The sequence below is a fragment of the Panthera tigris genome, chromosome B4 (assembly GCF_018350195.1).
Source record: "Panthera tigris isolate Pti1 chromosome B4, P.tigris_Pti1_mat1.1, whole genome shotgun sequence".
Taxonomy (NCBI): Eukaryota; Metazoa; Chordata; class Mammalia; order Carnivora; family Felidae; genus Panthera; species Panthera tigris.
This window is the reverse complement of record NC_056666.1, coordinates 17,102,833-17,130,053: the sequence shown is the minus strand read 5'-3', so window position 1 is coordinate 17,130,053 and position 27,221 is coordinate 17,102,833. Positions and strand designations below refer to the sequence as shown.

Genomic DNA, 27,221 nt, shown 5'->3' with positions numbered 1-27,221 from the left:
TTACATTCACGTAGCTTCATCTCCTTTGTAGTTTGCTCAAAAATGTTATAGAATACTCTGGTTTCTCTTCAGATCGCATAAAAATGTTATACAATGGGGTAAAATGTGTCCCTAGACGACTAAACAGATGTGTTTTCTGGAAATGCTTTCACCAAGTTTTCCCTAGCAGCAAATTTCTAGTCCTGGTGAGTGGAGCCGATACAGGCTGAGGCTCTCTGTGAAGACTTCTAGCTCACAGCTTTTTTTGTACGGGGCTTTAAATTGTGTTTCTGCCTCGTTAACTCTGGCGAGGAGCACTGCTCTTGGTTGCTCTTCCCCTTCCCTTAGCTTCTTCCAGGCAGTTTATCCAGATTTCTCAGGGAAACACAGACACCTGCTTGCCAGTGTTGACAGTCCTGTTCCTCTTTCAGCTTGATATGCTGTGAATGGGGTACTGACAAGACCTTCTCAGATCGTCTTTTCTCCACCTGGACCCCCCTGTCCTGGTTCTGAGTAGTAAATACTTGATTAGGCCTCCAGGTGCCTTTCCTTTTCATACCCTGTTGAGGAACTAGGTTTGATCCACATTTCTCTTTGTCATGCAGTTATTCCTCCTCATTGGGAATGTAGCTAGCTGTTCCTTAGTTTTATTATAAGCGGCATGTCCTTCTCGGATTGATTTTTTTTTCTCCATTTCTGCAGACTTCAGAAACAGAAATACACACACTTACTCTTTTCCTACTCTTGTACAAGATGCTCAATATCATACAGTTACTGAAAATACCAAAACAGGGGCGCCTGGGTGGCTCAGTCGGTTAAGCGTCAGACTTTGGCTCAGCTCGTGATCCTGCGGTCCATGGATTCGAGCCCCACATTGGGCTCTGCTGTCGACACAGAGCCTGCTTCAGATCCTCTGTCCTCTCTCGCTGCCCCTCCTCTGCTTGTGTGCATGTGCTCTCTCTCTCTCTCAAAAATAAGCATTTAAAATTAAAAAATCAAAACATAGAGGTTAAACTTTATTTGTAGATAGTGAGCAATTTTAAAAGTAATTTCTCACCATAAATTCAGTTTCCCTCAGGTTACTTAACAGGATACTTAACATGATACTTAATACTGATGAAGTATATTTTAATGTTGGGAAGATCTTATCATTCGCAACATAATGAAATTGAACATAAGGTTGTGATGCTGCATTTGATGGTATCCATGTCAACTTCAGTGAAAAACCTAGAAGAAAATTGAATGCTGGCCTTCACTTGATATAAGAGTGTTTTTAGGGGCACCTGGGTGGCTCGGTTGGTTGAGCGTCCAACTCTTGATTGCGGCTCACGTCAGGATCTCACGGTTTCTGGGATCAAGCCCCACATAGGGCTCTGCACTGACAGCAGGGAGCTTGCTTGGGATTCTCTGTCTCCCCCTCTCTCTGCCCCTTCTTCTCTCTCTCGCTCTCTCTTTTTCAAAATAAATAAATAAACTTATTTTTAAAAAAGTGTTTTAACATGGTATCCCAAACAGCATTTTCTAAAGACTGCATTTAGATTAGTAGAATTTTTTAGGTTAATATTCAGTTCATAATTTTTAAGAACCTCTCCATTTGTTTTTAATAGTGTACCTCCCTTTTTGACAAAAATCTCAACAAAATATTTTTAGCAGTTGAGAAAATTTTTTCTTTCCTTCACACCTGAATAACTAATCCAGTAGCATAAATCTCTGGAGATCCAAAGGAGGCCAGATTTGCCTCTCTCAGCCTGCGTGATTTCTATCTTTCTTATCTTGCTAGTATCAGCACTTTAATATTTCAATTACTATTTATGTATATGAAATAATATGGTAAATGCAATAGAATACTCCAGCAATTGCACAAACATGTATGATTAAAACAGATGGCAACCCTGCTGAAAAATATTTGTTGGAATGCAGTAATATGTAACATCTTAAAATTATATTCATTATCTCCTGTTTGGTGTAGAGTTGCTAATATGTGCAGTTAAAAAATGCCAAATAAATAAGTTTATGTTTTCATTTATGTTTTAGTGGGACATTCTCATAATCTCAGTTTTTAGTTCATAGACCCCTCATTTTTAATTAATATTTTTTTCTTAATCAGAGTACCTTCATTCTATTTTCCCTTTTATTTGTATGACTGTGGTATCAGAAAATCCACTTCAATGGTGTTGATTTACTCCTTTATTTGTAAACATTGCAATAAAAAGTCAAGCTTTTGGCAGGTTTTATGGCCCTGCATCAACTTTGACATGTCCTTTTATCTTTCCTGCCTACAACTCTCCCCTTCAGGAAAGCTGAATTACACTTCGATACTTGTTTTTGTACAATTAGTCCTAGTGTTGAGGGATCTCTAAGACCACTCCCTGGTTTGATGACTCTCTAGGATGACTCCTAGGATTCAGCATTATTTGTGACTATGATTTATTGCAGTGAAGTCATCTGAAGCAGAATCAGTGAAAGGAGGGGGCACGTGGGAAAAAGTACAGGGTAAACCAGTTGAAAGCTTTACAGAATTCTCTTCCAGTGGAGTCACACAGGAAACAGTTCCCTCAGCAACAGGTTTGACAACATGAGATGTTGCCAGCCAGAGAAATTTATGAGAGGCTCAGTGACCCGGATTCTTATTCGGGGGTGGTCATGTAGGTACTCCCTGCCTGGTACATGCCCAGAAGGAAATTCTGGTCCCCCAGAAGGAAAGTCAGTGTTGGCCATCAACCTTATTATTTATACAGACAATTTAAGCATAGTGAGCTATTCTTGTCAGGTAACCGTGAGTACCCGCCTGAAATCTAAGTTCCCAGATGCCAGCCAAGGACCAACCTTATAGCCATGCCTTCCCAAGAAAGGCTAGCTATTCAGGCTTGCTATGTTAACTCTATTTTTTTCTTTGTTTCAAGTTTTAATTTAAATTCTAGTTAACATATAATATGATAGTGGTTTCTGGAGTAGAATTTAGTAATTCATCACTTGTGTATTACACCCAGTGCTCATCACAAGTGTCCTCCTTAATACCCATCATCCGTTTAGCCCATCCCCCACTGTCCTCTCCTCCAGCAGTCCTCAGTTTCTCCTTTATAGTTAAGACTGTCCTAAGGTTTGCTTCCCTCTCTCTCTTTTTTTTCTTTCCTTCCCCTGTGTTCATCTGTTTGGTTTCTTAAATTCCACATGTGAGTGAAATCATATGGTATTTGTCTTTCTCTGGTTGAACTTATTTTGTTTAGCGTAATACACTCTGGCTCCATCCATGTCGTTGCAAATGGCAGGATTTCATTCTTTTTTCCATAGTCTTCTGTCCTCTCCATGAAATGGTTATCCCCATAAAATACTCTGATTCACACTACAAGTTTCCATGCCACAAGACATTTTTTGAATTGGTGCTATGTGGAGGACCCAAGGGTTTTACAAAGATGAATGAAACTTAGTTGTTTCATTTAAAAACAGAAAACTTTGGTGTGAGTCAGACCGTTAACAGTGAAGGTGTACATGAAGTGCCATCAGAGCACAGAATAGGAATGTCTTGAGTAAAAGAAAATTGGTAAAGATTTTCTGCAAGTGGATGTTATTTCATTGGAGCCTTGAAAGTGAGCAGGCAGTAGGCTGATGAGGTAAGATGGGGGAAGGGTATGCAAGGTGGAGAGAAGTATGGGGGTGTGAAAATGTAAGGTGGCTCATGACAAAAGTGATCAGGTTTGTCTACTCAGTTGCTTTTGCAGAGAGGTTGGTGAAAGATGAGGTTGAGGAAGTTAGCGGAGGCTGGCTGTCAAATGTAAAAAGATTTTTTCAACTAAGGAATATTTAGGTTTTTTTTGTTGTTGTTTTTGGGTTTTTTTTGCGCAGAACATAGGAGCTAAAGAATATTAGTGGTGCATAAAGTTGTTTTTCAAACTGCGTGCAGATCACGATCCATTGGTAGGTTGTAAAATCAATATAATGTCTTTTTATTATTTTATAAAAGAAATGGGATATTATTTTGTAACGTATCCTAGTGCATTGCACACAGTGAAGATGTTTCATGAAACATTTGATAGATACACACGCACCTACATATGTGTACTGGGTTGTGATAATAAGTGCATTTGTAACATTGGGTTACAGTCCAAAAAGTTTGAAAAACTTTTTGAAAGCAGATGAATTATAAGACTGTAAACAAACCATTTCAGAGTGTTGTATTTCCAACGATATGGTGACCTAGATAACCTGAAAATGTTTCTGCTACACACAACCTAGGAATACTAAATAAAAAATAGGCCAGAAGATGCACACCTGGGTGGTTGAGAATGTGAGTGAGATATTCAGGGATTAGAATGAAGAGTAACTGAAAACAAAGCGTGTGGGCTCATATTTAGGGTTGGGGGATGTGGGAGGGGAGGTAGTTAGTTGGTCTCCTAAATCTAGGGCCTTTTTCTTTTGTTGGTGTGTGTGTGTGTGTGTTAGAGCATGAGCAGGGGAGAGGGAAAGAGGGAATCTTAAGCAGGCTCCACACCTGGCACAGAGCCCCACATGGGGCTTGATCCCATGACCTTGGGATCTTGAGACAAAATCAAGAGTCAGATGCTCAGCTGACCGAGCCACCCAGGCTCCCCTAGGGCCTTTTATTTTAATAAGAGGCTATTAACCCCAGGAGCTGAGAAGTATCCAGCAGTCAGTGCAAGGCAATAATCAGGAGTTGATCTCTCTTGTCTTAGGATCTGGGTTGAAGAAGACAAATCTGAGAATGTGGAACTATGGTTCATACCTCATAAAGGTTTGGAATTCAAATTCATACTACCCAAGTGGTCTTGAAACCTGCAGTCTGGGAAATTAACATAAAAATTTGATCCCAAGCCAGTTCATGAGGTGCTTGGCAAAAGCCAGGCAAAACCACTCTTGAGTGACACACATTCAATGCTGGCCACACACATTTCTCATGGTTGAATGCTATATACTAAGATTCAAACCTCCATAAGTGAGAACAGCATATACAGCAAATCGAAGGATCCTATTTCCCCCTGAACTTTAGCAGAGTAGAGCTCTCTGGTAGAAACTTAAAAAAATTTTTTTTAATGTTTATTTATTATTGAGAGAAAGAGAGCGAGCATGAGCATGGGAGGGGCAGACACAGAATCTGAAGCAAGCTCCAGGCTCTGAGCTGTCAGCACAGAGCCCGACACAGGGCTCAAACTCACAAACTGCGAGATCATGACCTGAGCCAAAGTTGGATGCTTAACCGACTGAGCCACCCAGACGCCCCTCTGGTAGCAACTTTAAAATCAGAGTTCTTCGGGGTGTCTGGGTGGCTCAGTTGGTTGGGCATCTGACTTCGGCTCAGGTCATGATCTCACTGTTCACAGGTTAAAGCCTCATGTGGGGCTCTGTGCTGACAGCTCAGAGCCTGGAGCCTGCTTCAGGGTTCTGTGTCTCCCTCTCTTTCTGCCCTTCCCCTGCTCACGCTGTCTCTCTCCCTCTCTCCCTCTCTCCCTCTCTCCCTCTCTCCCTCTCTCCCCCCCCCCCTCTCAAAAATAAATAAATATTAAAAAAATAGATTTGGGGCTCCTGGGTGGCTGGTTATGCATCCAACTTTGGCTCAGGGCATGATCTCGCAGTCCGTGAGTTTGAACCCCGCATCAGGCTCTGTGTTGACAGCTGAGAGCCTGGAGCCTGCTTCAGATTCTGCATCTCCCTCTCTCTCTGCCCCTCCCCTGCTTGTGCTCTGTCTCTCTTTGTCTCTCAAATGAATGTTAAAAAAAAGAATAGAAATAATGGGGGAAAGACAATATTCAAAAGTGTAATGCTAAGAATTTTCCAGGATTTATGAAAGACATGTAAGAAGTACAATGAGTCTGAAGCCAAAAATAAAAATAATTCCATGTCTACTTCAGAATGAAACTGCAGAATGCCAAAGACATAAAGAAGATCTGACAATGGTCGAGGGTGAAAAAGCCAAAAAGCTATTTCAGAAATTAAGTCAAGAGCTGATACAGGTCCAGTGTCGGAGGATGGGTCCAGAAGACCTGTCGGAGAATTAGAGGTGGCATGATTTGGTAACGCAATATATGTCGAGTAAGGAGGTTTAGGAAAAAAGGGATTTAAAATAATGTTGAGACTTCCGGTTTGGTTATTGAGGCAGATGACACTTTGTTCAAGATTGGCAACAGAAGGATTGGAAGATTTGGGATGTGCTAAGGATGAAGGAGTGGATCAGAGAAAAGTAACATTGTTTAGGACTTGATGAGCTTGAAGTGACTAGGGGACACCTATATACAGTTACCTGCAGGTGATGAGAATTACCAGTCCAGGGTCTAGAAAGGCCGAACATATGAGTACACAGGTCATTTTTGTAAGTGATTATTGAAATACTGAGATTGCCAAGGGGTAGAATGCAAGGTGAGAAGAAATGCAGTATGTTTTGGAATGTGGGGACTAGACCTCTTTAAGACGTAGATCGAAAATGAACAGTGAGAATGTAAGACAGGAGTGGAATAAAGCCGAGAAGCTTAGTGAGATTTGACCATCGGGAGATTACCGAAGGAAGATAGGACACACACAGTTATGCTGCAAGGAGTTTGGACAACACCTGTGAGATGTCGCCAACCAGGGTCGCTCATCAGAGACTCAGTGCTTACGATTTTTATTTGGGGCTGATCACCTAGGCACCCCCTGACTTTTGGAAAAGTCTTTTCTGTGTGTTAGAAGTGACCCCCAGGTGTTAGTTGTCTAAGGAGTGCATGGGAAGTGAGAAATTGGAAAACACTCAAAAAAGTTGGACAGTAAAGGAAGACTAAAAGACATCTTTGTTTTAAAATACAAATGGTTTACCATGCAGCAGTATACCATTTTAGAAATGTTTTATTGTCTGTTTAGGGTCTTTTTTAGTCTTTGAAGACAGGGACTTTATTTTTCTTCCCTCCTAATGCTGTTATGAAAACAGCACTGCTCATTAAATGAGTAAGCAGTTTTTGGTGCCACTTTATTGCCTTCCACCAGATGGACATCTTTCTATTTTTTCTTTTCTCAAGTGTGTCCCACCCCACTCTCTAAACTACTTTCTCTATTCAGCTTTTTTTTTAGCTTGCTTTTTCTTAGTTATCCATTAGTGGGATTATCTTAGGACAGTCAAGACTAAAGAGGTTTTAAGGGTTTAGATTGAGACATTAAAAAGTTTGGTTGGGGGTGTATTACTCTGTTCAATTGCTCATCTTACATCCCTAGGAGGAATATAAGAAAACAGCAGTGTGAAGCAGTTGTTGGAGCACAGTGTGGCAATGCAGTGTTAAGAGGGGCCCACGTCTACGTTCCCGGAATTGTGTCAGCTTCGAAATGTAAGTATCATGTTTAAGCGTCTCTGTAAAATAAAAGATTCTTTAAAATCCGTGTACATGATCAAATGGAAACTTTATTTAACTATCACTCAGATGCATTTCAAGTTTATCGGATATCTTCCAAGTTTTACGTTCGGGATAGCCAGCGAGAGGTTTATCTGATACGGTCTAACAAATTTGGCATCCATGTAAGGTCTGCCAGTTTTTTCCTTTCCTTATAAGGGTATGTGAGATGATCTTCAGAGGACTGTTACTGATTAATAGAGTGTAAGATGTCAGTGAGATTTTATTTTGTATTCTTAAGTCCATTGCCCTCAGACTTCCGTTGTCACTGTGTGGGTAACCTTCAGTACCTGGAATTTTAACATTGGAGTAAAAGTCAATATTCTTAATTTACTCACTCAGTTGATGACCTGTTACATTATGCTTAGTAAGTTAGTCACTGTGGTTCAGTCCTAATTTATTGGGCTTGAAATCAAGAGACGGGGTTTTGATCTCTTGGTGAGTTATTCAGTCTGTGGGCTTCAGTTATCTTGTCTGTGAAATAAATAACTTGACCTACATTAGTGTATGCTAAACCACTGCCCACTGGCCAAGTCTGGCCCGTGTCTGCTTTTGCGTGGCTCACAACTGAAAATGGTTTTTCCATTTTTAAAAGATTGTTTTAAAACACAGAATATGCCAATAGACTTGATGTGGCTCACAAAGCCTCAACTGCTTACCACCCTTTACAGAAAAAGTTCACTGACCCCTGATCTGTGTGGACAGTTCTAGCTCTGGCTGATCTGCTACTCACTACTGTGGTCAAGTTAATGGGCTAGACAAATTTGTGGCAGGCTAGGTCTAAGAAAAAGTGGAATGCAATTTCCCATTTTGAAAGTCATCAGGATGTGTTACTGAAATTAATGAAATGACTATAAAAATTAGACTTAACCATAGAGATAAATTCTGTACTCTGTAGTTTCAAGGTGTTGTGAGTATATACACATGTATATGTATGGGCATGTATATGTGCACACATACATATATATACACACATGCACACACACACATATATATGAATGAATGTTTGTGCTTATCATTTACATCCCTGCTGTAACTGCTATAATAGGAAACCTGCAAAGAAATAACAGGGTTGTGGGATTTAGAAAAATTTCTTTAAGGGATTTTAGTATACTTTTTTGAGGAATCGTTTAAAAAAAAAAAAGTGAAAACGGAGGGAGAGGAATGAGGATGTGGGGTGAGGGGAAGAGAAAGAGAGAGAGAGAGAGGGAGGGAGAGAGGGAGGGAGAGAGAGAGGGAGGGAGGGAGGATCCCAAGTAGGCTCCACTCTGTCGGCACATAGCCCAACGTGGGGCTAAAACTCATGAACCGTGAGATTGTGACCTGAGACGAAATCAAGAGTCAGGCCCTCAACAGGTGCCCTGGGATCTTTTTAAAGGAACCTTAGAACTTTGAGGATTGAGCCAAAGATACCAAAATTTAAATGAAATTTTTTAGGAAATGTTAGGTTTGGAGAAAATAATTTAAGTAGGAGATACCTTCCTTTTCTGCTTAGCTAAATTCTTCCAATTCAGATAGAATGTTTTGAAGACTTGTGTTTTCCTAGAAAAAAGTCTTCAGTTAGATTTACTGTTACAGAACATTTAAAAGCAAAAAGCAGTATTTTCTGTAAGGGGTTATTTTGAGATAATGAGCCAGTTTAGACCTCCATACCCACTCGTGATGCCCTTTCATGTCCCCAGTCCAGCTTAAAGAATGTTCACTATTCTCCTACCAAAACAGAGTTTAATTAGTATCATCTGGTTTTCTTCTTTCTTAGTTATGAAAGCTGGAGATGTTATTTCTGTATACTCTGATATTAAAGGCAAATGTAAGAAAGGAGCCAAAGAATTTGATGGAACGAAAGTATTCCTTGGCAATGGGATTTCTGAGCTAAGCCGCAAAGAAATCTTCAGTGGGCTACCCGAACTGAAGTATGTCGTCAAGGTTTGTTTGGGGGAAATGTACATCCTTTCTGGTGATTCAAGGAAAATAAAAACAATGTCAAAAATAGATCTAGTTGCATTATAAAATTTTGTTGGTATAAATTCAACTGGAAAATAATCGTTGAGTGAGTATTTCCATGTTTTTTGAAAAATTGCTTTTAGGTGAAAGAGTAGGTGCTTAGATTAAAGGGCCCCGAGTAAGCACATAGTCACACTGTAGTTGTCAGTTTCAGTTTTCCTTGTGAATTTTATTGATTTAAAAATTGTTGCATCTTTGGGGAACAGTACTCATCTTGAAAAAGGATAAATTGTGACCTATCCAGAGCTTTTTAAACAATCTGACTTTGTGAAAGAAAAGCTTATGATTTTAATAAAAATTAAAAAGCAAAAAATTTATATTCAATTTTTACCAGAAAGCCACATGGCTACTTGTGGTCAAGGATTAGTGTTTGGATTTACTCAAACCAAATTAAGATACAGTTATTGTTAAATCATCTCAGGTTGCTCCTGGCTGTAAACACATCAAATCTGTGGGCAGTCCAGAGTCTGCTTTTGCTTCACGTTTCGGCCTAAACTGTTTAAGGAGTCCCGTGGACAGCTCCATTACCCCACCGCTGACAGCTGATGTAGAGGTACTGAAAGCTGTGCGTTTATCCGCGGAGAACTGGACCATGTCCCTGATCCCTGGAACAGTTTTCATGTTGCAGTGATTTGGGTTTATGATTGAAATTACTTCTTCAGAAGTAACAGATTATTGGATTAGCTAACTCTGGAAAGCAGGCGCTTTCCAAATGGCCAAGAGCAAATATTTTATTCTTAGACGGCTTATGAATATGAAGATAAAGCATATGTATGTTGTGTTTTTCTTTGGGTCTCAAATAGGGAATCAATGCTTTGACTGCCTCCTTCAGTTCTGTTGTTAGTAGTACACACCTCATCCTCTTTGTGTGTGTGTGTGTGTGTGTGTGTGTGTGTGTGTGACTGGCTTCATTTTTTTTTTTTCCTGAAGAATAATTGACATACAATATTGCATTTCAGGTATACAGCACAGTGATTCGGTATTTATATGCATTAGAAAATGGTCACCACAATAAGGTGTTACCATCTGTGGTCACGCAAAGTTGTAACAATATTACTATCTTTCCTATGGCATACCTTACATCCCCATGTTTTATTGATAACTATTTTATTTTTAAATTTTCCTTCAGGTTTATTTATTTATTTTTGAGAGAGAGTGAGTGAGTGACTACAAGCGAGGGAGGGGCAGAGAGAGAGAGATCAGGAGACACAGAACCCGAAGCAGGTTCCAGGCTCTGAGCTGTCAGCTCAGAGCCCGACATGGGGCTGGAACCCACAAACCATGAGATAATGACCTGAGCCGAGGTCAGACCCTTAACCAACTGGGCTACCCAGGCACCACTTTTGATAACTTATTTAATCTTATTTGTAACTTATTTAACCCCCATAACTTAATCCTGGTAACTGATTTATAACTGGAAAATTAATCCTTTTCACCTATTTTATTCATTACTGTCACCCCCTTGCCTGTCGTACCCATCAGTTCTCTGTATCTATGATTCTGTTTCTATTTTGTTTCGTTTGTTCATTTGTTTTTTAGATCCCACAGTGAAATCATAACAGTATTTGTCTTTATCTGACTTATTTCGCTTAGCATAGTACACTTGAGGGCCATCCATGTTGTCATGAACGGCAAGATTTCATTCTTTTTTGTGACTAATATTCCTGTGTGTATATGTATATATACCACATTTTCTTAATCCATTCATCTATCAGTGGGCACTTTTCTTCTTGTGATTGATTTCTAGTTTCTTGCAACTGATTTCTAGTTTCATACTGCTGTGTAGGAAGAGAAGCTTGATGTGATTTCAGTCTTGTTAAATGTTAAATTTATTGAGATTTGTTTTGTGGCCTAACGTGGTGTATCTAGGAAAATGTTACATGTACACTTGAGAAAAATGTGTAGTCTGCTGTTTGGGGATGAAATATCCTGTATGTATCAAGTCGATCTGGTTTGATGTGTTCTTAACAGCTGTTATCGGATTATTTTCTGTCTGGATGATCTATCCATTGATGTATGTGTGGTGTTAAAGTCCCCTATTATTACTGTTATTAATGATTCTCTTTATGATTATTTAATGCACTTCTTTGTCTCGTTACAGTCTTTTTGTTTTAAAGTCTTTTTTGTTTCATATAAGTGTTGCTACCCCAGCTTTCTTCTAGTTTTCATTTGCATGGAATATTTTTTTGTAGCCTTTTACCTTCAGTCTGTATTCAGACTTGGGTCTGAAGTGAATCTCTTGTAGTTAGCATATAGATGGGTCTTGTTTTTTAGCCATTCACTCATGCTCTGTGAAAAAAAATTTTTTTAGTTTATTTATTTTGAGAGTGCGAGTGGGGGAGGGGCAGAGAGAGAGGGAGAGAGAGAATCTCAAGTAGCCTCCCCAGCACTGTCAGCGCAGAGCCCGACATGGGGCTAGAACTCATGAAACTGCGAGATCATGATCTGAACTGAAACCAAGAGGATGCTTAACCGACTGAGCTACCCAGGCACCCCCACTCATTGCTTAGATCATTTATATGGTACTTATTGCCATTTTGTTACTTGTTTTCTGATTGTATTTGTAATTCTTTGTTCTTCTCTTGGGACTTGATGATTTTAGTATTATGCCTGGATTACTTCCTCTTTTTTGTGTGTGTACCCATTCTAGATTTTCAGTTTGTGGTAACCATGAGATTCATACGTAATCTATGTATATAACAGTGTATTTTAAGTTGGTGATTGCTTAATTATGAACACGTTCCAAAATCACTACATTCCCCACCCCCACCCAGCAGCATTTTATGTTTATGGCATCATATTTTACATCTTTTTATCCTATGTATTTTTTAGCTAAATTATTATAGGTATAGGTGATTTTACACTCTTGTCTTTTCACCTTCAGACTAGTTTTATAAATGGTTGATCCACTACTTTACCTTTACCAATGAGATTTTTTTTCTTTCATATATTTTTATTTCTAATTATGGCCTTTTCCTTTTTGCTTAAAGAAGTCCCTTTAATATTATAAATTTAATTTAGTGGTGATGATCTCCTTTAGCTTTTGCTTCTCTGATAAACTCTTATCTCCCCATCAATTGTAAATGATACCCTTTCTGGGTAGAGTATTCTTGATTGTAAGCACTTTGAAAATATTGTGGCACTCACTACCTTCTGGCTTGCAAAATTTGTGCTGAGAAATTGATAGCGTGATGTGCAGGGTAGGGGGTGGGTTCCCTTATATGTAACTAATGCTTTTTTTTTTTTCTTATTTTGTTGCTTTTAAGATTCTGTCTTTATGTTTTTAGTTTTTGACATTTTTAATTATAATGTGTCTTGGTGGGGATATCTTTGGGTTCATCTTTTTTTGGATTCTTTGTTTTTCCTAGACCTGGATGTCTGTTTCCTTTGCCAAATTAGGGACACTTTCATCTACTATTTCTCAAATAAGTTTTCTGCCCCTTTTGCTCTCTCTTCCTCTAGAGACCCTAAGAAGGGGAATGTTAGTGCACTGATGTTGGCTTACAGGTCCCTTAAACTATCCTTGACACTTGTAATTATTTTTTCATTTTTTTGTTCAGTTTGGGTAACTTTTACTACCCTGTTTTCCAGATCACTGCTCTGTTCTTCTATATCAGTAATCTGCTGTTTATTCCCTATAGTGTATTTTTATTTCTGTTATTCCTCACCTCTAATTGGACCTTTCTTATATTTTATTTTTGTTGAAATTCTCTCTGTGTTTACCCATTTTTCTTCTGAGTTTGATGAGCAGTTTGATGGCCATTACTTTGGACTTTCTATTGGGTAGATTGTTTATCTCCGTTTAGTTTTTTTTTTCTTTTGTTTTATTTTTTTGTTTGAAACATATTCTTTGTCTCCCCGTTATCCCTAACTCTATGTTTATTTCCACGTATTCCATAGTTCATCTACATCTCCTGGTCTTAAAGGAGTGGCCTTCTGTAAGAAATGACCTGTAGGGCCCAGAAGTGCGATTCCCTCGTGCCGACCACCAGACGCAGGTGCTTCAGGGGTGTTCCCTGGATGGGCTATATGTGTCCTCCTCTTGGGGCAGCCCCTCAGTAGCTCCAGGTGCATTCTTGGGTGAGGTCGGCTTCCCTCCCTTGCCTGGTTAGCTGGGGGCCCATCCCTGATGGCTGCAGGTGTGCTGGTGGGTGGAATTATCACCCTGTAGACTGCAAGGCCCTGCTGAGGGCTGGGGTCGTATGGGGTTCTCAGTGGGATGCACACCGTGGCTTTAGCGGTCTAGAGGGAAATTTCAAAATGGTGCCTTTCATCCCAGCATCAGCAGGGCTGCCCCCAGTGTCTTACCCCCCAGGGCGAGTCCCCTCCATCCCCTTCAGCAGTTGTTCCAAGATTAGTAAGTAGGTCTACTTCCATGGTGCATGTGCTTTTTGATCTGGCTCTGATCTTTTTTGTTCTTTTTGATGTGGTTTTTTAATCTGATCTGAAACCATTTGTACTGGTTTCTGGGTTGAGTCTGTGTGGAAGGCTTTTTTGAGTGGGTTTTCCTTTCCCTGTGGTTCTGTAACTTTCCTGGACCTACTCCCTGTTGGTTTTTAAAGCCAGCTGTTTTGGAAGCTCATCTCTCCATGCAGGATCCAAGGGTTGGGTTGCCTGATGTGGAGCTTCGATCTCTCCTCAGGGAGATAAGATTCCTTTGAGGTCCCTTCTGACCATGGAATGTTGTTCCTGGGGTGTGGCTTTTTCCTTATCAGGAATGTATCTCTGCCATTTCTACCCATCTTGGTGCTGTCTCTTGTTGTGGGGGCTCTGTTCATCCAATCTCTAAGTCCCCTTCAGAATGAATTATGCCATATGCAGCTGCACATTTGTTGTGTCTGTGGGGGGAGGGGAGCTCAGGATCTTTTTATTCTGCCATCTCGAACCTTCTTCCACTCTTCATTCTCTTATATTATTCAGAACTACTACACTGACAGACTTTTCTGAGTAATGTTTTTTGGTGGGAGTAGCAGGCAGCCATCTTTCAGAAAACTCTTTTGTAAACTCAACTTTTAAACTCCGCATCCAGTTACGCTGTTAGGATTTCTTTCTCTGCCTATGTGAGGAAAAGCATGCTTCCATAACCAAGGAACACTGTGCATACACCATGTTTCTTGTGGAATTTTAGAACTATGTCAACTAGTAGTACTTTGTTATTCGGTTGGTAAGTTTGCACCCTTTGGCTTCTTGAATTATAGCAGAGTTGAGTCTTAGACTTCATAGAGGTAGATTAATTTACTAACAGCCTGTTTTTCCTATGAGATCTGGTGCATTGCATTATTATATGGAGATACACCTAACAAAAAAAGTTGTATTTTAAGTTAAATACTGTATGGACGAACGTACTTGTGCTGGTGGTCAGAAGGAGATACCCAAATAGCAGAACTTGAAACGCTAGGTGGGAACTGGATTAGAAAGGCAGGCCTATAAATGTTAATGTTTTGAGTATTTTTCAGAGGACTAGTGTCCTGGGAGTCACAAATTCATTTAAATTACAAAAGAGTGAGCAGGTGGGTCTTGGCATTCAAGGTGTTCCATAATGGATTCGGACTCTGGGCAGGGGTTGAGGTGTTGATCAAGGTCAGTATACCAGTTATACCAACAAATGACTGACTTTTGAATGTGAGGCTGTGACTTTTCAGAAGGTTCCTTTGTATTTTTTCTTGTCAGGGACAGCAACTGGGCAGGAAGTGGCTAGATTTGATCCCAGCTGGAGCAAGGACCAAAGACTGAACTGATTAATTAACTCTCATTAAAAGTAGAGATGCAGACACATCGAGGGAGGATAAAAGTGATGGGAAGGGGGAGAAAGGAGTTCATATTTACTGTATGACAAAGGATGTTAGAACTAAGTGGACATCATAGTCATCTCACTGCGATGGCAGTCCATGAATAGCTACAGCAATTATTTCACTTCAAAGGGCAGTATAAACTTATCCTTCTGAGGCATAATAATAATTTGGTCTTTGGGTTCCTGGCACACAACTCCCCAAGTCTTTGGAATCTCCGTAGCGATGAGTGTCTTCTGTATGGTAATGAGAAGACTGGTAGCTGGGGGTCCCTAGGTAGCATCTAGATGGCACTAGCGAGAGGAACCAACCACATGGTTAGAAAGTTGGAACTTTTAGCTCTACCCCTGGACGTCCAGGGTGGGGAGAGGGCCTGGAGATTCACTTAATATCCAGCAGTTGGTGATTTAATCAATCGTGTCTGTGTAATGAAACCTCCATAAAAACTCCTAGATGGTGGGCTTCAGAGAGCTTCCAGGTTGGTAAACACATGGAGGTGCTGGGGGGAGGGGGGCGGGTGGTGGTGATGCATGCGCCTCTCCCATACCTTCTGTGCATCCCTTTGATTTGGCCAATACTAACTTGAATCCTCCATGGTAAACTAGTAATACTAAGTGCTTTTTTGAGTTCTGTGAGTTCTAGCGAATTTTCAAACCGGGAGGGCACTGTGGAAACCCCCAAATTTATAGCCAATTGATCGGAAGTCCAGGCGGCACCTTGGGATGTGCAGCTGGCATCTGGAGGGAGACCGGTCTTGTTGGATTGAACCTTTGAGCCTATGCAGTCTCCCGATAATCCCAGGCAGTTAGAGTCAGAACTGAACTGAATTGAAGGACCCCCGGGGGGTTTGAGAGAAAACCTTGCACATTTGGTGGCAGGAGCGTTGTGAGTAAAATTAGCCCAACTACCTATGTCAGGCAGGGTGCAGATCATTGGAATGGATGCTTCTGCTCCAGGATTGGTTCAGAAGCTGTGAGTTTGTTCTCGATGTCCATACTTAGATGCTATACGTGTACTCCTGCACCTGGGTTCAATCCTGTTCTCATCCTTGCCTTTATTATTAGATTGTGCTTTTTCTGTGCCCCTTAAATCCCTGGAACATGGTGTTGATTGGCTTTTCTTCTTCCTCTTTGTGGTGTGGCCTGATACGCCAGGCCATGGTTGGCATTCTCTAACTATTTGTGTACTTCCTCTTGCCTTTGATAGTCTCTGACAGCCTCTCTCAGATTGCGATGTTTGTCCTGATGAATCACCATCCACCATGTTCTCCTGGGCCCTTGCACTTCCTGCTCTGATCATTTCCCCTGCCCCTTATAAAATGGGACAGAGCTCATTGTAAGGATTGTGTCAGTACTGGGCAATTACTCTCTAAAGAGTTGAGAGGAGAGTTGTGTGGCATGTTTGTTGTTTCTTAGCATCGGCATGACTCTTAAGTATACATATATATATTTTTTAAATTTTTTTAACGTATATTATTTATTTGAGAGAGAGACTGACAGAGTATGAGCAGGGAAGGGGCAGGGAGAGAGGGAGACACAGAATCTGAAGCAGGCTCCAGGCTCTGAGCTGTCAGCGCAGAGCCCGATGTGGGGCTCGAACTCACAGACTGTGAGATCATGACCTGAGCTGAAGTTGGAGGCCTAACCGACTGAGCCACCCAGGCGCCCCAAGTCTATTTTTGTTTTTCATACAAGTACCTAGCATAGTGCCTTCCAAACTGAAGGATTCGGAAACTGTTGATTGCTGTTAATAGTGATCATGAATCTGTTACCAGAAAGATTAGAATAAATCAATAAATAAAGACTCAGATGTCAAAGAAAGACAAATGCCATATGATTTCACTCATGTGGAATTTAAGAAACAAAACAAGCAAACAAAGGGAAAAAAAGAGACAAATCAAAAACCAGGCTCCTGGTTAGATAGAGCACAAGCTGATGGTTATGAGAGGGGAGGTGGAAATCGGTGGGGGGGGGATGAGTGAAATAAAGGGGATTAAGAGCACATTTATTCTCATGAACACTGAATAATGTATAGAATTGTTGAATCACTATATTGTATACCTGAAACTAATACAGCACTGTATACTGGAATTAAAAGGTAAAATAACAATACAACTATTGTATGTTAATGTAAATAACATTTTTAATTAAATAGCTGTGTGCTGTTGTTTTTTTAAAGATTCAAGCCGTTCTTTGCTTTTTTCAGTTTGTTCAAATCTCTGAAAAACTCCTTTGTGCCTAAATGAAAATTTTATGTAACTTTATCCTTTTTAGTTTTCCTGATGGCCTTCTACTGCAGGGAATGAGTCATAGACAATTCACAGGAATATCCTAAGGATTGTGGTGTTGAGTTAAAGAGGTTTTAAAAAGGCAGAACATCCTATATTTATTGGGCTGCTTGGGTATGTTCCCAGAAGTGGAGTTTGTATAGACTATGGACTTTATACAGACTAATGTCAGATTTTCTGCTTTTCAGAGGCATAGGCATAAGAATGACAGAACCTATATACCTCAGCCCCTCATTTGACAATGTACTGCCCAACTACTTATTTTTACAGGTAAGTATTTGTCAAAGCAAAATATTTATTAACATTGAAACATAACTTCAGTGAGTTATTTCAAATACAGTGTTTTTTTTTCTATTACCATATTTTTTGTGGTTTATTTTTTTGATCTACCTTTTGTTAATGAGCAGTAAGAAAAAACTTTGTACGTACTCTCTTTTTCTCAATTGATTTTTTTTCCTAATGTTCATTTTTGCTAGAGAGCACAGGTGGGGGAGGGGCAGAGAGAAGGGGGGACGGACAGAGGATCTGAAGCAGGTCCTGTGCCGACAGTAGCGAGCTGATGCTGGGCTCGAACTCATGGACCATGAAATCATGACCGGAGCCGAAGTCGGGTGCTCAACCGTTGAGCCACCCAGGTGCCCCTCAACTGAATTTTAAACTTTTTTTTAACCCTCTGTTGCCCAAAGGCGCTTTAACAGCTCATTATAACCATTATTTTCCATCTCAAAATATTAATGTCTAAATAATGCATGCGTTAATATACATGTAAGTGTATTTGTAACTTTGAGTGAGATGCAGATGATTTACTACTAACACGTTTTTGTCAGGTGGTTATCAATTGCTGTGATATGACAGTTTATTTTGCCGTGTCCAGTTTATTGCATACTTTTGCAGATGGTAACTCTTTTGATTTGTTACAGTTCATTGGTTAGGTGGTATTATTGTTACTACTCCCAATATGTAATGAAGATACCGAGTACCAGATCTGTTAGGTTTCTTGGACAAGGTCATATACAGTTCACAATTAGTAATGTCTGAACCCTGACCTAAATGCACATGCCATTTACTTTCTGCTCTGCCCAGTGTTTAATCAAAAGACATAAACCCAAAGATTATTTCTAATGGGAACAAACAGGAAAACAGATTTATGTGTATTATCTGATTCTACAATAGTGATGGTGTAACACATAGGATATATAACCTACTATAGAGTTACACGCTATTATTCAAATTCTTCTTTGGTAACCTGTGCCAGCCCCCCGCCCCCCGCCTTTGTTTTAAAATTTGGAGTTGCGCTAGGTGCTTGGAATATATTACCACAAGCATTAACTGGCTTACAACTTAAGACAGCTGATACTGAACACATTATTGAATGATGCTCAATAACCATTTAACTTGTGACACAAGGTAGTTCATAGGATGACTGGCTGAAGAAATTTACACCTTGAAGAAATCATATTTCATAAGCATAAGAGTTTGGCAACTGGTAGCCTTTGTCTACCTACTTGGTGAGGTTAGTTTATAGAATGGGTGGAATTATAGAGCTGCTGAAAAATTCCTGGGGAAATTTGTGGGGTTCTCTTTTGCTTTCTCTTTCCCGCTTTTGGATACCTCTTGGCCTTGGCATTATCCCCAAATCTATATTCTTTGTTACTTCTAATAGCTAATGCAAAAGCTTTGCATTGGAGACTTTGTTTTGCTGGGGTATGTGTATGTGTAAGGGGCTATTGATAACTGATTATTTTTCATTTTAGCACTTGAAGTTATATACTAGAATATACTTTTCAGAGTTAATTGGAGTGTTGTATACAATCATTAAAACTACAACTGTGTAACACCATTTGGCTTTTCACAGTCAAAAGGGAACTTTTGAATTGCTTAAACACAGTCCACAGGATCTCAAAATAATCTTAGATGTCCTTCACATTTGAAATAATTGTCAGTTAAAAGTTTAGCAGTTAAATACTTACAAGAACTGCTTTCAGCTATATTCTAATAACATTTTAGTTTAACTGGAATAAAACATAGTGCCTGAAACTTAATTTTCTCATTGCCTCGTTCCTTGTAAATAATTAATTTAAGAGCCAGATGAGGTTGGACAACCTAAGGAGCTTTTAAATAAATACTACTGCCTGGGCACTAGCACCAGAATTGGTTTTAGTTGGTCTGACTGGGGTGGGGTCTGGGTCAGGACGATTAAAAGCTCTCCCATGCAATTCTCATGTGCAATTAAGGTTGAGAATCACTATAGCATAGCAATGGGGTGCGTCTGGCTGCACGTTAGAGTCACTTGGGGCAGTGTTGAAAACACTGATGCCTAGGCCCTATTGCCAGAAATTCTGGTTTCACTATTCTAGATCAGGACTAAACCTTTTTGAAAAACTCACTAGGTGATTCTCTTGTGTAGCTAGGATTGGGATATACTGTAGAGAAAGGTAGTAGACTAAATTATTTTAAGAAAAGTTTGTCATTATTTAAATATTTAATGAAGCCTTTTCATTTGGACTGTTTGGTAATTTCAATTTATTGCATGGCCAGAAGGTTCTTAATGTATTATTTATGTTTGATTGCAGATTTCTGTCATCTTTGACCAATACATTAATGTTATTAGGAGACAAGTATAACCAATTGTCTTCAGATAAGGAATCACCAAATCTCCAGTAGCCACATACATGTTTTAGTGTTTTCATATTGAAGTTCAATTTTTAAATATTTTGGGAATACATTAGACCATTGAAGAGAAACTCTGTAACAGGTTAAGCTGTTTTTAGTGTTTAATGTGGAGGGACTGCTCTTCAGATGCCTGAATGATTTGCATTGATTTTAATGCTTCCTGTTTCCATAGGGGGAGTACTTGCTCATTTGTGTCTGCTTTCTCACATTGATTTTCTGTTTTCAAGTGGTAATCTTGGATTCACTTGAGAGCATTGTAACCTTCTCCCAGTTCTTGAGAACATACTAATGGATACAATTCCGATGTGAGAACGAATGGACACCTTTAAACTTTAAATAGCTCTGTGCTTGCCAAGTAATTTAAAAACTGCATTACTTTAAAGAAAATGCATTACTTTGTAATATTCTAGCTTTTAAACAATATTTATTTATTTTGAGAGGGAGAGAGCATGTGTGCATGAGTGGGGGAGGGGCAGAGAGAGAGGAGAGAGAATTCCAAGCAGGCTCTGTGCTGTCGGCGCAGAGCCCAATGCAGGGCTTGAACTTGTGAACCATGAGCTCATGACCTGAGCTGAAATCAAGAATCAGATGCTTAACCGACTGAGCCATCGAGGTGCCCCAGTATTTCTATTTTATTTGAGACAAACTGTTATCCTAGAGTAGCAGTCCTTATGTGATCAATACTAATAATCAGGTAAGGTATAACTTACTGCAGTATAATTTACTACTGCGGTATCTGAGTTGTCCAGTCTCATAATACATTTCTGGGTGCCAATCAGAAACAATAAGATTTTTTTACATTTTACTTTTCTCCTACAGAAATGTGGTCATGGTGGGGAGATAGGAACCCAAATGTCTTTGACTGGCATTAGCATAAAACTAGAATTCTTAAGTGGGCATTAGATGGTGAAGCACCTGAAGTTGCAAAATTTTATACATTTTCTTAGAAAAAAACCTAGAGCTTTCTTACATTTCTAAAAGGGCTTTGACCTTCAAAATGTTGAGAATTGTTGGGGCACCTGGGTGGTTCAGTCAGTTAAGTATCTGACTTTGGCTCAGGTCATGATCCTCACGGTTCATGAGTTCGAGCCCCACATCAGGCTCTGTGCTCAGAGCACAGAGCCTGCTTGGGAGTCTCTCTCACCCTCTCTCTCTGCCCCTCCCCTGCTCTCTCTTTCTCTCTCAAAATAAACTTAAAAAAATATTGAATTGTTGAGAAAAAAACATGATTTGCTAAATTGATTAGGGAAATGCATCTGTGCATGTGTGTCTTGCGTGTGAAGGTCCTATGAGATCAAAGGATAATCTAGGAAATTGTGAATTTCCTGACACTAGTATTTTTACAGAATTTGGTGGAGGATGCTGTACTGGACTGCCTCCAAAGATGTGTTTATGTTCTGTGATTCTTAATTTTAAAATGATTTAGAATCATTAGGGGCATCTGGGTGGCTCAGTTGGTTAAGTATCCCCACTCTTGTTCTCAGCTTAGGTCTTGATCTCAAGGTTGTGAGTTCAAGCCCTGTACTGGGCTACATGCTGGGCTCTGCGCTGGGTATGGGGGCTACTTTAAAAAATGGGGTGCCTGGGTGGCTCAGTCGGTTGGGCGTCCAACTTCAGCTCAGGCCACGATCTCACGGTCCGTGAGTTCGAGCCCTGCGTCGGGCTCTTGGCTGATGGCTCAGAGCCTGGAGCCTGCTTCCGATTCTGTGTCTCCCTCTCTCTCTGCCCCTCCCCCGTTCATGCTCTGTCTCTCTCTGTCTCAAAAATAAATAAACGTTAAAAAAAAATTAAAAAAAAAATTAAAAAAAAGAAAGGATTTAGAGGGACACCTGGTGGCTCAGTCGGTTGGTTAAGTGTCTGACTTCAGCTCCGGTCATGATCTCAGGGTTTGTGAGTTCCAGCCCTGCGCTGGGCTCTGTGCTGACAGCTCAAAGCCTGGATCCTGCTTCGGATCCTGTGTCTCCCCTGTCTCTGCCCCTCCTCCCATGCTCATCCTCTGTCTCTCAATAATAAATGAATGTTAAAAAATTAAAATAATAAAATAATAATTAAAAAAATTTAGAGTCATTGGTAATTGATTTTTTGTTTTCCCTTATAGAATTTGCCATCTGCCGTCGTAACTCATGTTCTGGATCCTCAACCTGGAGAGAAGATTCTAGATTTGTGTGCAGCACCCGGAGGCAAAACTACACACATTGCAGCATTAATGCACGATCAGGTAAGACTGTCTTCACAGCAAACACTACTCTCAACATATTACGTATTTCAGTGTTGAAAGTAGCACTACATATAACTTAGGAAACATGCAGACATTTATAATCTGAATTATTATAGATTCATCCAAAGTGAAGACTCTTCACTGATGGGATTCATCACATGTTGAGTGTAGTATATAATTATCTTTTGTAAACAGCATTTGAAGATCTTCTTAAATAACAAATCTGCTAGTACATTTGTAAAGTAGAAGTCTTCTTCATAAATATACATTTAAATGAAACATTGAAAAGATTTTTTATGTTCTTAAGTATAAGACTTGATACTTTTTAAACTATTCAATTTTGCCACTAAGAGTTAATTTGACTGCACATTACTGCAGTATCGAATTACACATCCATCCATGCATATGTACTTATATCATACACGTCAGACACATCTTGAGACTTACAAAAGCTGTATGATCTGTCTTGATTACCAAGCTTGGTTTATTGTCACAAGATAGAGTAAGTCGTGGATAACTTTATCTCACATTTTACCGCCTGTACCTCCATGTGTATGTATTTGACAGTATGTTTTCTTTCATTATGGGTTAGTCTTCTGTTTAGTGCTCAGTGTGACCTTGTAGCCATTCTCTGCTGCAATTGCAGTACTTCAGCCCAAGAGGATACGGCCGGCTGATGCCATCTTTCTTCTTATTTCAAATTCCATACAATTAAGCGGTTCCTAAAATACTGAGACATGCTAGTGTCTTCACTTACTTTGATCTGAAGTCAGATTTTAATTGATTGTTAGTTGATTAAACAGATATTTAATTAGTACTTCCATGTGCCGGGGACTGGGCGTGTAGCAATAAACCACCGTGACCAAAATCACCTTCTTCATGTAGCTTGCATTCGAGTTGCGAGGAGACAGATACTAAACTAAATGAATGCAGGGTCTGGCATATGTGATTGCGATGAGGGCTACGGTGAAAAGTGAAGGAAGGTGAGGGGAATTGGGGTTCTTGGGGGGCGGAGAGTGAGGAGGCAGTTGGAAGGAGGGTGGGGAGGGAGATCCACACTGGGAAGGCGGCTTCTGAGGAAAGACTTGGAGGTGCTGAGCGATGTGGAGGTCTGCGGAACGTGTGTTTTCGTGAGAGGAAACAGCAAGTGCAAGTGTGCCGAGGCTGGAGGGCACCTGACTTGTTTGAGGAGCCTCTGCAGTTTGCTGAGGAGGACGGGTAGAGAAAGAGCAGTCGGAGAGGGAGGGCCCAGGGGAGGACGTTTGGGTAGAGCAGCTTGCAGGGTGTGTCAGGACTTCACCTGCACTCGAGTGATGGGAAGTCGTTGGAGGTTTTGAAGAGAGAGTGGCATAAGCCTTACTGTTTCAAGTATCGTTTTGGCCACTGCATTGAAGAGAAGCTGTAAGAGGGCAAGGGTGACCAGTTAGGAGACCGTAATTCAGGGAAGCGTCATGGAGGCGGGAAGTTCTGGAGTGGCTTTTAAGGTGAGGTTGTAAGGAGCGGCAGACGCACTGGAAGTGGGTTGTGGACATGAGAAAATAATCGAGGGTGACTCCTCCAGATTTGGGCCTGAGGAAACGGAGAGAGAGAGCTAGGTGGGGGTGACTGGGAGGAGCAAGTTCGGCAGGGAAAAGTCAGAATTGAGTTTTGGAGATAATAAAGTGAAGTGTCTGTCAGACATCCAGAGGATGACGATGAGCAGGCAATTGGGTATTTGAGCCGGGAGTTCAGGAGAGAGGCCTGGACTGGAAATAAAACTTTGGATTGGAAATGTAAACATATACGGAATAGAGATTTGGACCCATCAGCATATAGATAATGCGTAAAGGCATAAAACTAGCGTGGGTGGCAGTAGAGAGTAGAAGAGGCCAGAAGACTGAGCTGCCTGGGTACCGTGTGCCAACATTCAGAAGCTGGGAGGAGAGGAGTGGCCAGCTATGTCAGAGCGAAACCAGAGGAGTGTGCTACCCTGGAAACGAGGTGAAGGAAGGGACTGAAAGGCAATGGAGAGATCAGCTGTGTCAGATGTTGTTGCCGGGCCCGTAGAAGGAGGACTAAGACGTACCAGTGGACTTAGCACCATTTAGGTGATGGGTGAGCTTCTCATGAGCAGTTTTGGTGAGTGGAAATGCTTGCTTGGATTGAGAATGAGAAGAATCTGAAAAAGTGAATCAAAACAGCTCCTTTGGTCGTGGTGAGGGTAGTTATTTGTACAAGAATGCAGTGAAGGGGTGCCTGGGTGGCTCCGTCGGTTGGGCGTCCGACTTCGGCTCAGGTCATGATCTCGCAGTTTGTGAGTTCGAGCCCCTCATCGGGCTCTGTGCTGACCTCTTGCTCAGCTGGAGCCTGCTTCGGATTCTGTGTCTCCCTATCTCTCTGTCCTCCCCTGTTCATGCTCTGTCTGTCTGTCTCTCTCTCTCTCTCTCTCTCTCTTAAAAATAAACATTAAAAAAAAAAAAAAGAATGCAGTGAAATGGGGCAGTAGTGGGAGGTGAACTCAGGGAATACTTTTTTTAGGATGAGAGAAATGATAATGTTTATATGCTAATGAGAGATGCATTAAAAGGGGAAACATGTAACACCAGAGAAAGCAGGGAAAATTCCTGGACAGTATCTTTGAGGAGGTGACATGGGCTAGGATTTGATGCACAAGTGGCTTTAGTTGGTAGCCTGTGACAGTTTATCCCATGGAAATAAGAAGGGAGGCTGAGTACATAGGTGCAGCTGTTGGTGGGCTGGTCAGTGTGGGAGGACCTGGATGGTCTCTTCTGATCATTTGGCTTTTCTCAGTGAAATAGGAAGCAAGGTCATCAGATGAAAATGGGGATGGGGAAGGAGGCGGTAAGAGCTAGGAGGTAGGAAATACCAGTCCAGGAAGTGGAAGTGAGGACGGGTGTGGACACGCCGTAGGAATCCAGTTAGCACTGTGGGCTCCCTGAAGACAACTGTCATGAATTTGAGGCAGGATTAGTTGGGATAATGATGGGCTTTTTTTTTTTTTTTTTAAGCTGCCTGGGGGTAGACAGGAGGTTGGTGAAGAATGGAGCTTAACCACAGCAGCATTTTTGCCATGCTTACATCTAAGACACAAAAGCATGTGTAGAAGAGAGTGATTTGATGTCACGTGGGATCTAAGCTGGGTGAGGAGCACAGCCAGGACAGTAAAAAACTGAGGCAGTGTGGATCCATTCTTGATTTTCCGAATTAGCTCACATTTCTTCAGTGGGAGGATTTCTTAGGCACCTAGAAAACTCAACAGTTTTTGTCACAGTACTAATTTATAAATAAAAACTTACCTACCTGAGGTGTAAGACTTTCTGGCATAGAAATACACGTCCGTAAGGCTTACCAAAGCCCTTTGGCTCTAGCCGATTTACTTCATAGAAGTAATATTTGCCCACTCCCCAAAGTGCCAGGTGTTGGACTTTGCCAGGTGATCATTTTTGATCTGTATTTGATGGTTTTTAGGATGCTTAAGCAATTTACAAGCCATCTTGCACAGAAAATAATAGGAACATTTACTGTGTCAAGGTGAAATTGTAACTTTTCCCTTTCATTAGTGCAAATCATTTTATCCAAAGACTTCTGATGAAAATTCACATTGCTTGCATATTAGTATATAATACTATCATAACTTCTGAAATATTCACTGTGTCACAGAGGGATAAAACATGTATAAATTTATATTTTTAATAATTACACTGAAAGGTTAAAATCTGTTTCTGCACTGTATGTGTGTATCTACAAACACTATATATAGGCACTGTATATATACGTACTGCGTGTGTATATGTATGCCTTCTGTACACAGGTACCCTACACACACAGACACACTTGCGGTAACACTAGTATAACCTCAGTGAGTGGCCTTAAGGTAAGTAAGGAAGAAAAAGATACTTGTTTAAATTTTGTGGAATTAATACTCTGGGTTCATTAGAGGAGATATACTTGCCTGTTTACTTATATTCTTGTTTATCCAAAAAGAATTTAAACTGGTAACAGTAAAAACTTTAAGGAAAAATGCATTAAATATCACCAGAGTGTAAAATGCAGAACAAGATTCATTTTATGGAGTTGTGGTGTGTAAATGCAGATCCTTTTTTAGATTCCTTGAAATCTTAATTGTGAAGATTATGATATGCCTTGAAGAAGTAATCATAATCCCCCCCCCCTTAATTTATGGTATATGATATTTATTGTGTTGGCTTAGAAGTATTTGTTCACAGATATTTTATGTTCTCTAATAAGAAGTCATTTCAAAGAGAATCTGGGTATTTTAAGTGTGTCCATGTTTTGTTGTTCCGTTTTCTAGTGTGTAAAAACGACCACAGAAACCTTAGCAGCCTACGACTAAGCACTTATTCAGCTCAGGAATCTGGGATTCAGTTGATCCCTGCAGGGCTTGCTTGTGCACCTGATCAGCTGCAGGCCAGCTAGGGGTTCCCATGGTCTTGGGTGGGCTCATTCACTTGAATTTGGCTGGTGTTGGCTTATCTAAAGTGACCTCAGCAGAGACCACTAGGGTTCCCTGCTGCTGGTTCCTTTCTTTTATCTCCCTGCTAGGGGGTAGTCAGGGGACTAGCCCAGCAGAGGGCAAACATTGAAGGTTGGGAGCACAGAGGGCAAAGCAGAGAGCAAAGCCACCTGTTCAAGTCCTTTCCACAGCTCTTTTTGTATCACATTTACTGTCATCCCGTTGGCTGACGCGAGTCCTATGGCTCAGCTCAAGTAGGAAAGGCAAGGGACTGCAAGGTGAGTGCCAAAGGGTGGGGGATATGTGGAGAGTTGAGTTGGAGTTAGGCGACTCCCCCATAGTGGGCCGCCAGCAGAAATGAACAACTTTGAGTAGAAATATTTGAGCTTGCGTGAATTCCAGATTTTATTGCTGTTCTTGATGTGTTGTT

At 40.6% G+C, this 27,221-nt stretch overlaps 1 protein-coding gene across 6 annotated transcripts in view; it reads left to right on the top strand.

Moving 5' to 3' along the window:
• Positions 1 to 27,221, top strand: part of NSUN6 (NOP2/Sun RNA methyltransferase 6) — a 63,404-nt gene that overhangs the window by 14,465 nt on the left and 21,718 nt on the right. For 5 of the 6 annotated variants that reach the window (XM_042991182.1, XM_042991181.1, XM_042991183.1 and 2 more), the window contains 4 exons: positions 7,174 to 7,283; positions 9,106 to 9,259; positions 17,615 to 17,696; positions 22,198 to 22,317. In XM_042991182.1, coding sequence (XP_042847116.1) covers positions 7,174 to 7,283; positions 9,106 to 9,259; positions 17,615 to 17,696; positions 22,198 to 22,317 — 466 coding nt within the window. Of the gene's footprint in view, positions 1 to 5,851; positions 5,993 to 7,173; positions 7,284 to 9,105; positions 9,260 to 17,614; positions 17,697 to 22,197; positions 22,318 to 27,221 lie in introns of those variants that run through there. The other variant, XM_042991184.1, reaches the window with a different exon arrangement.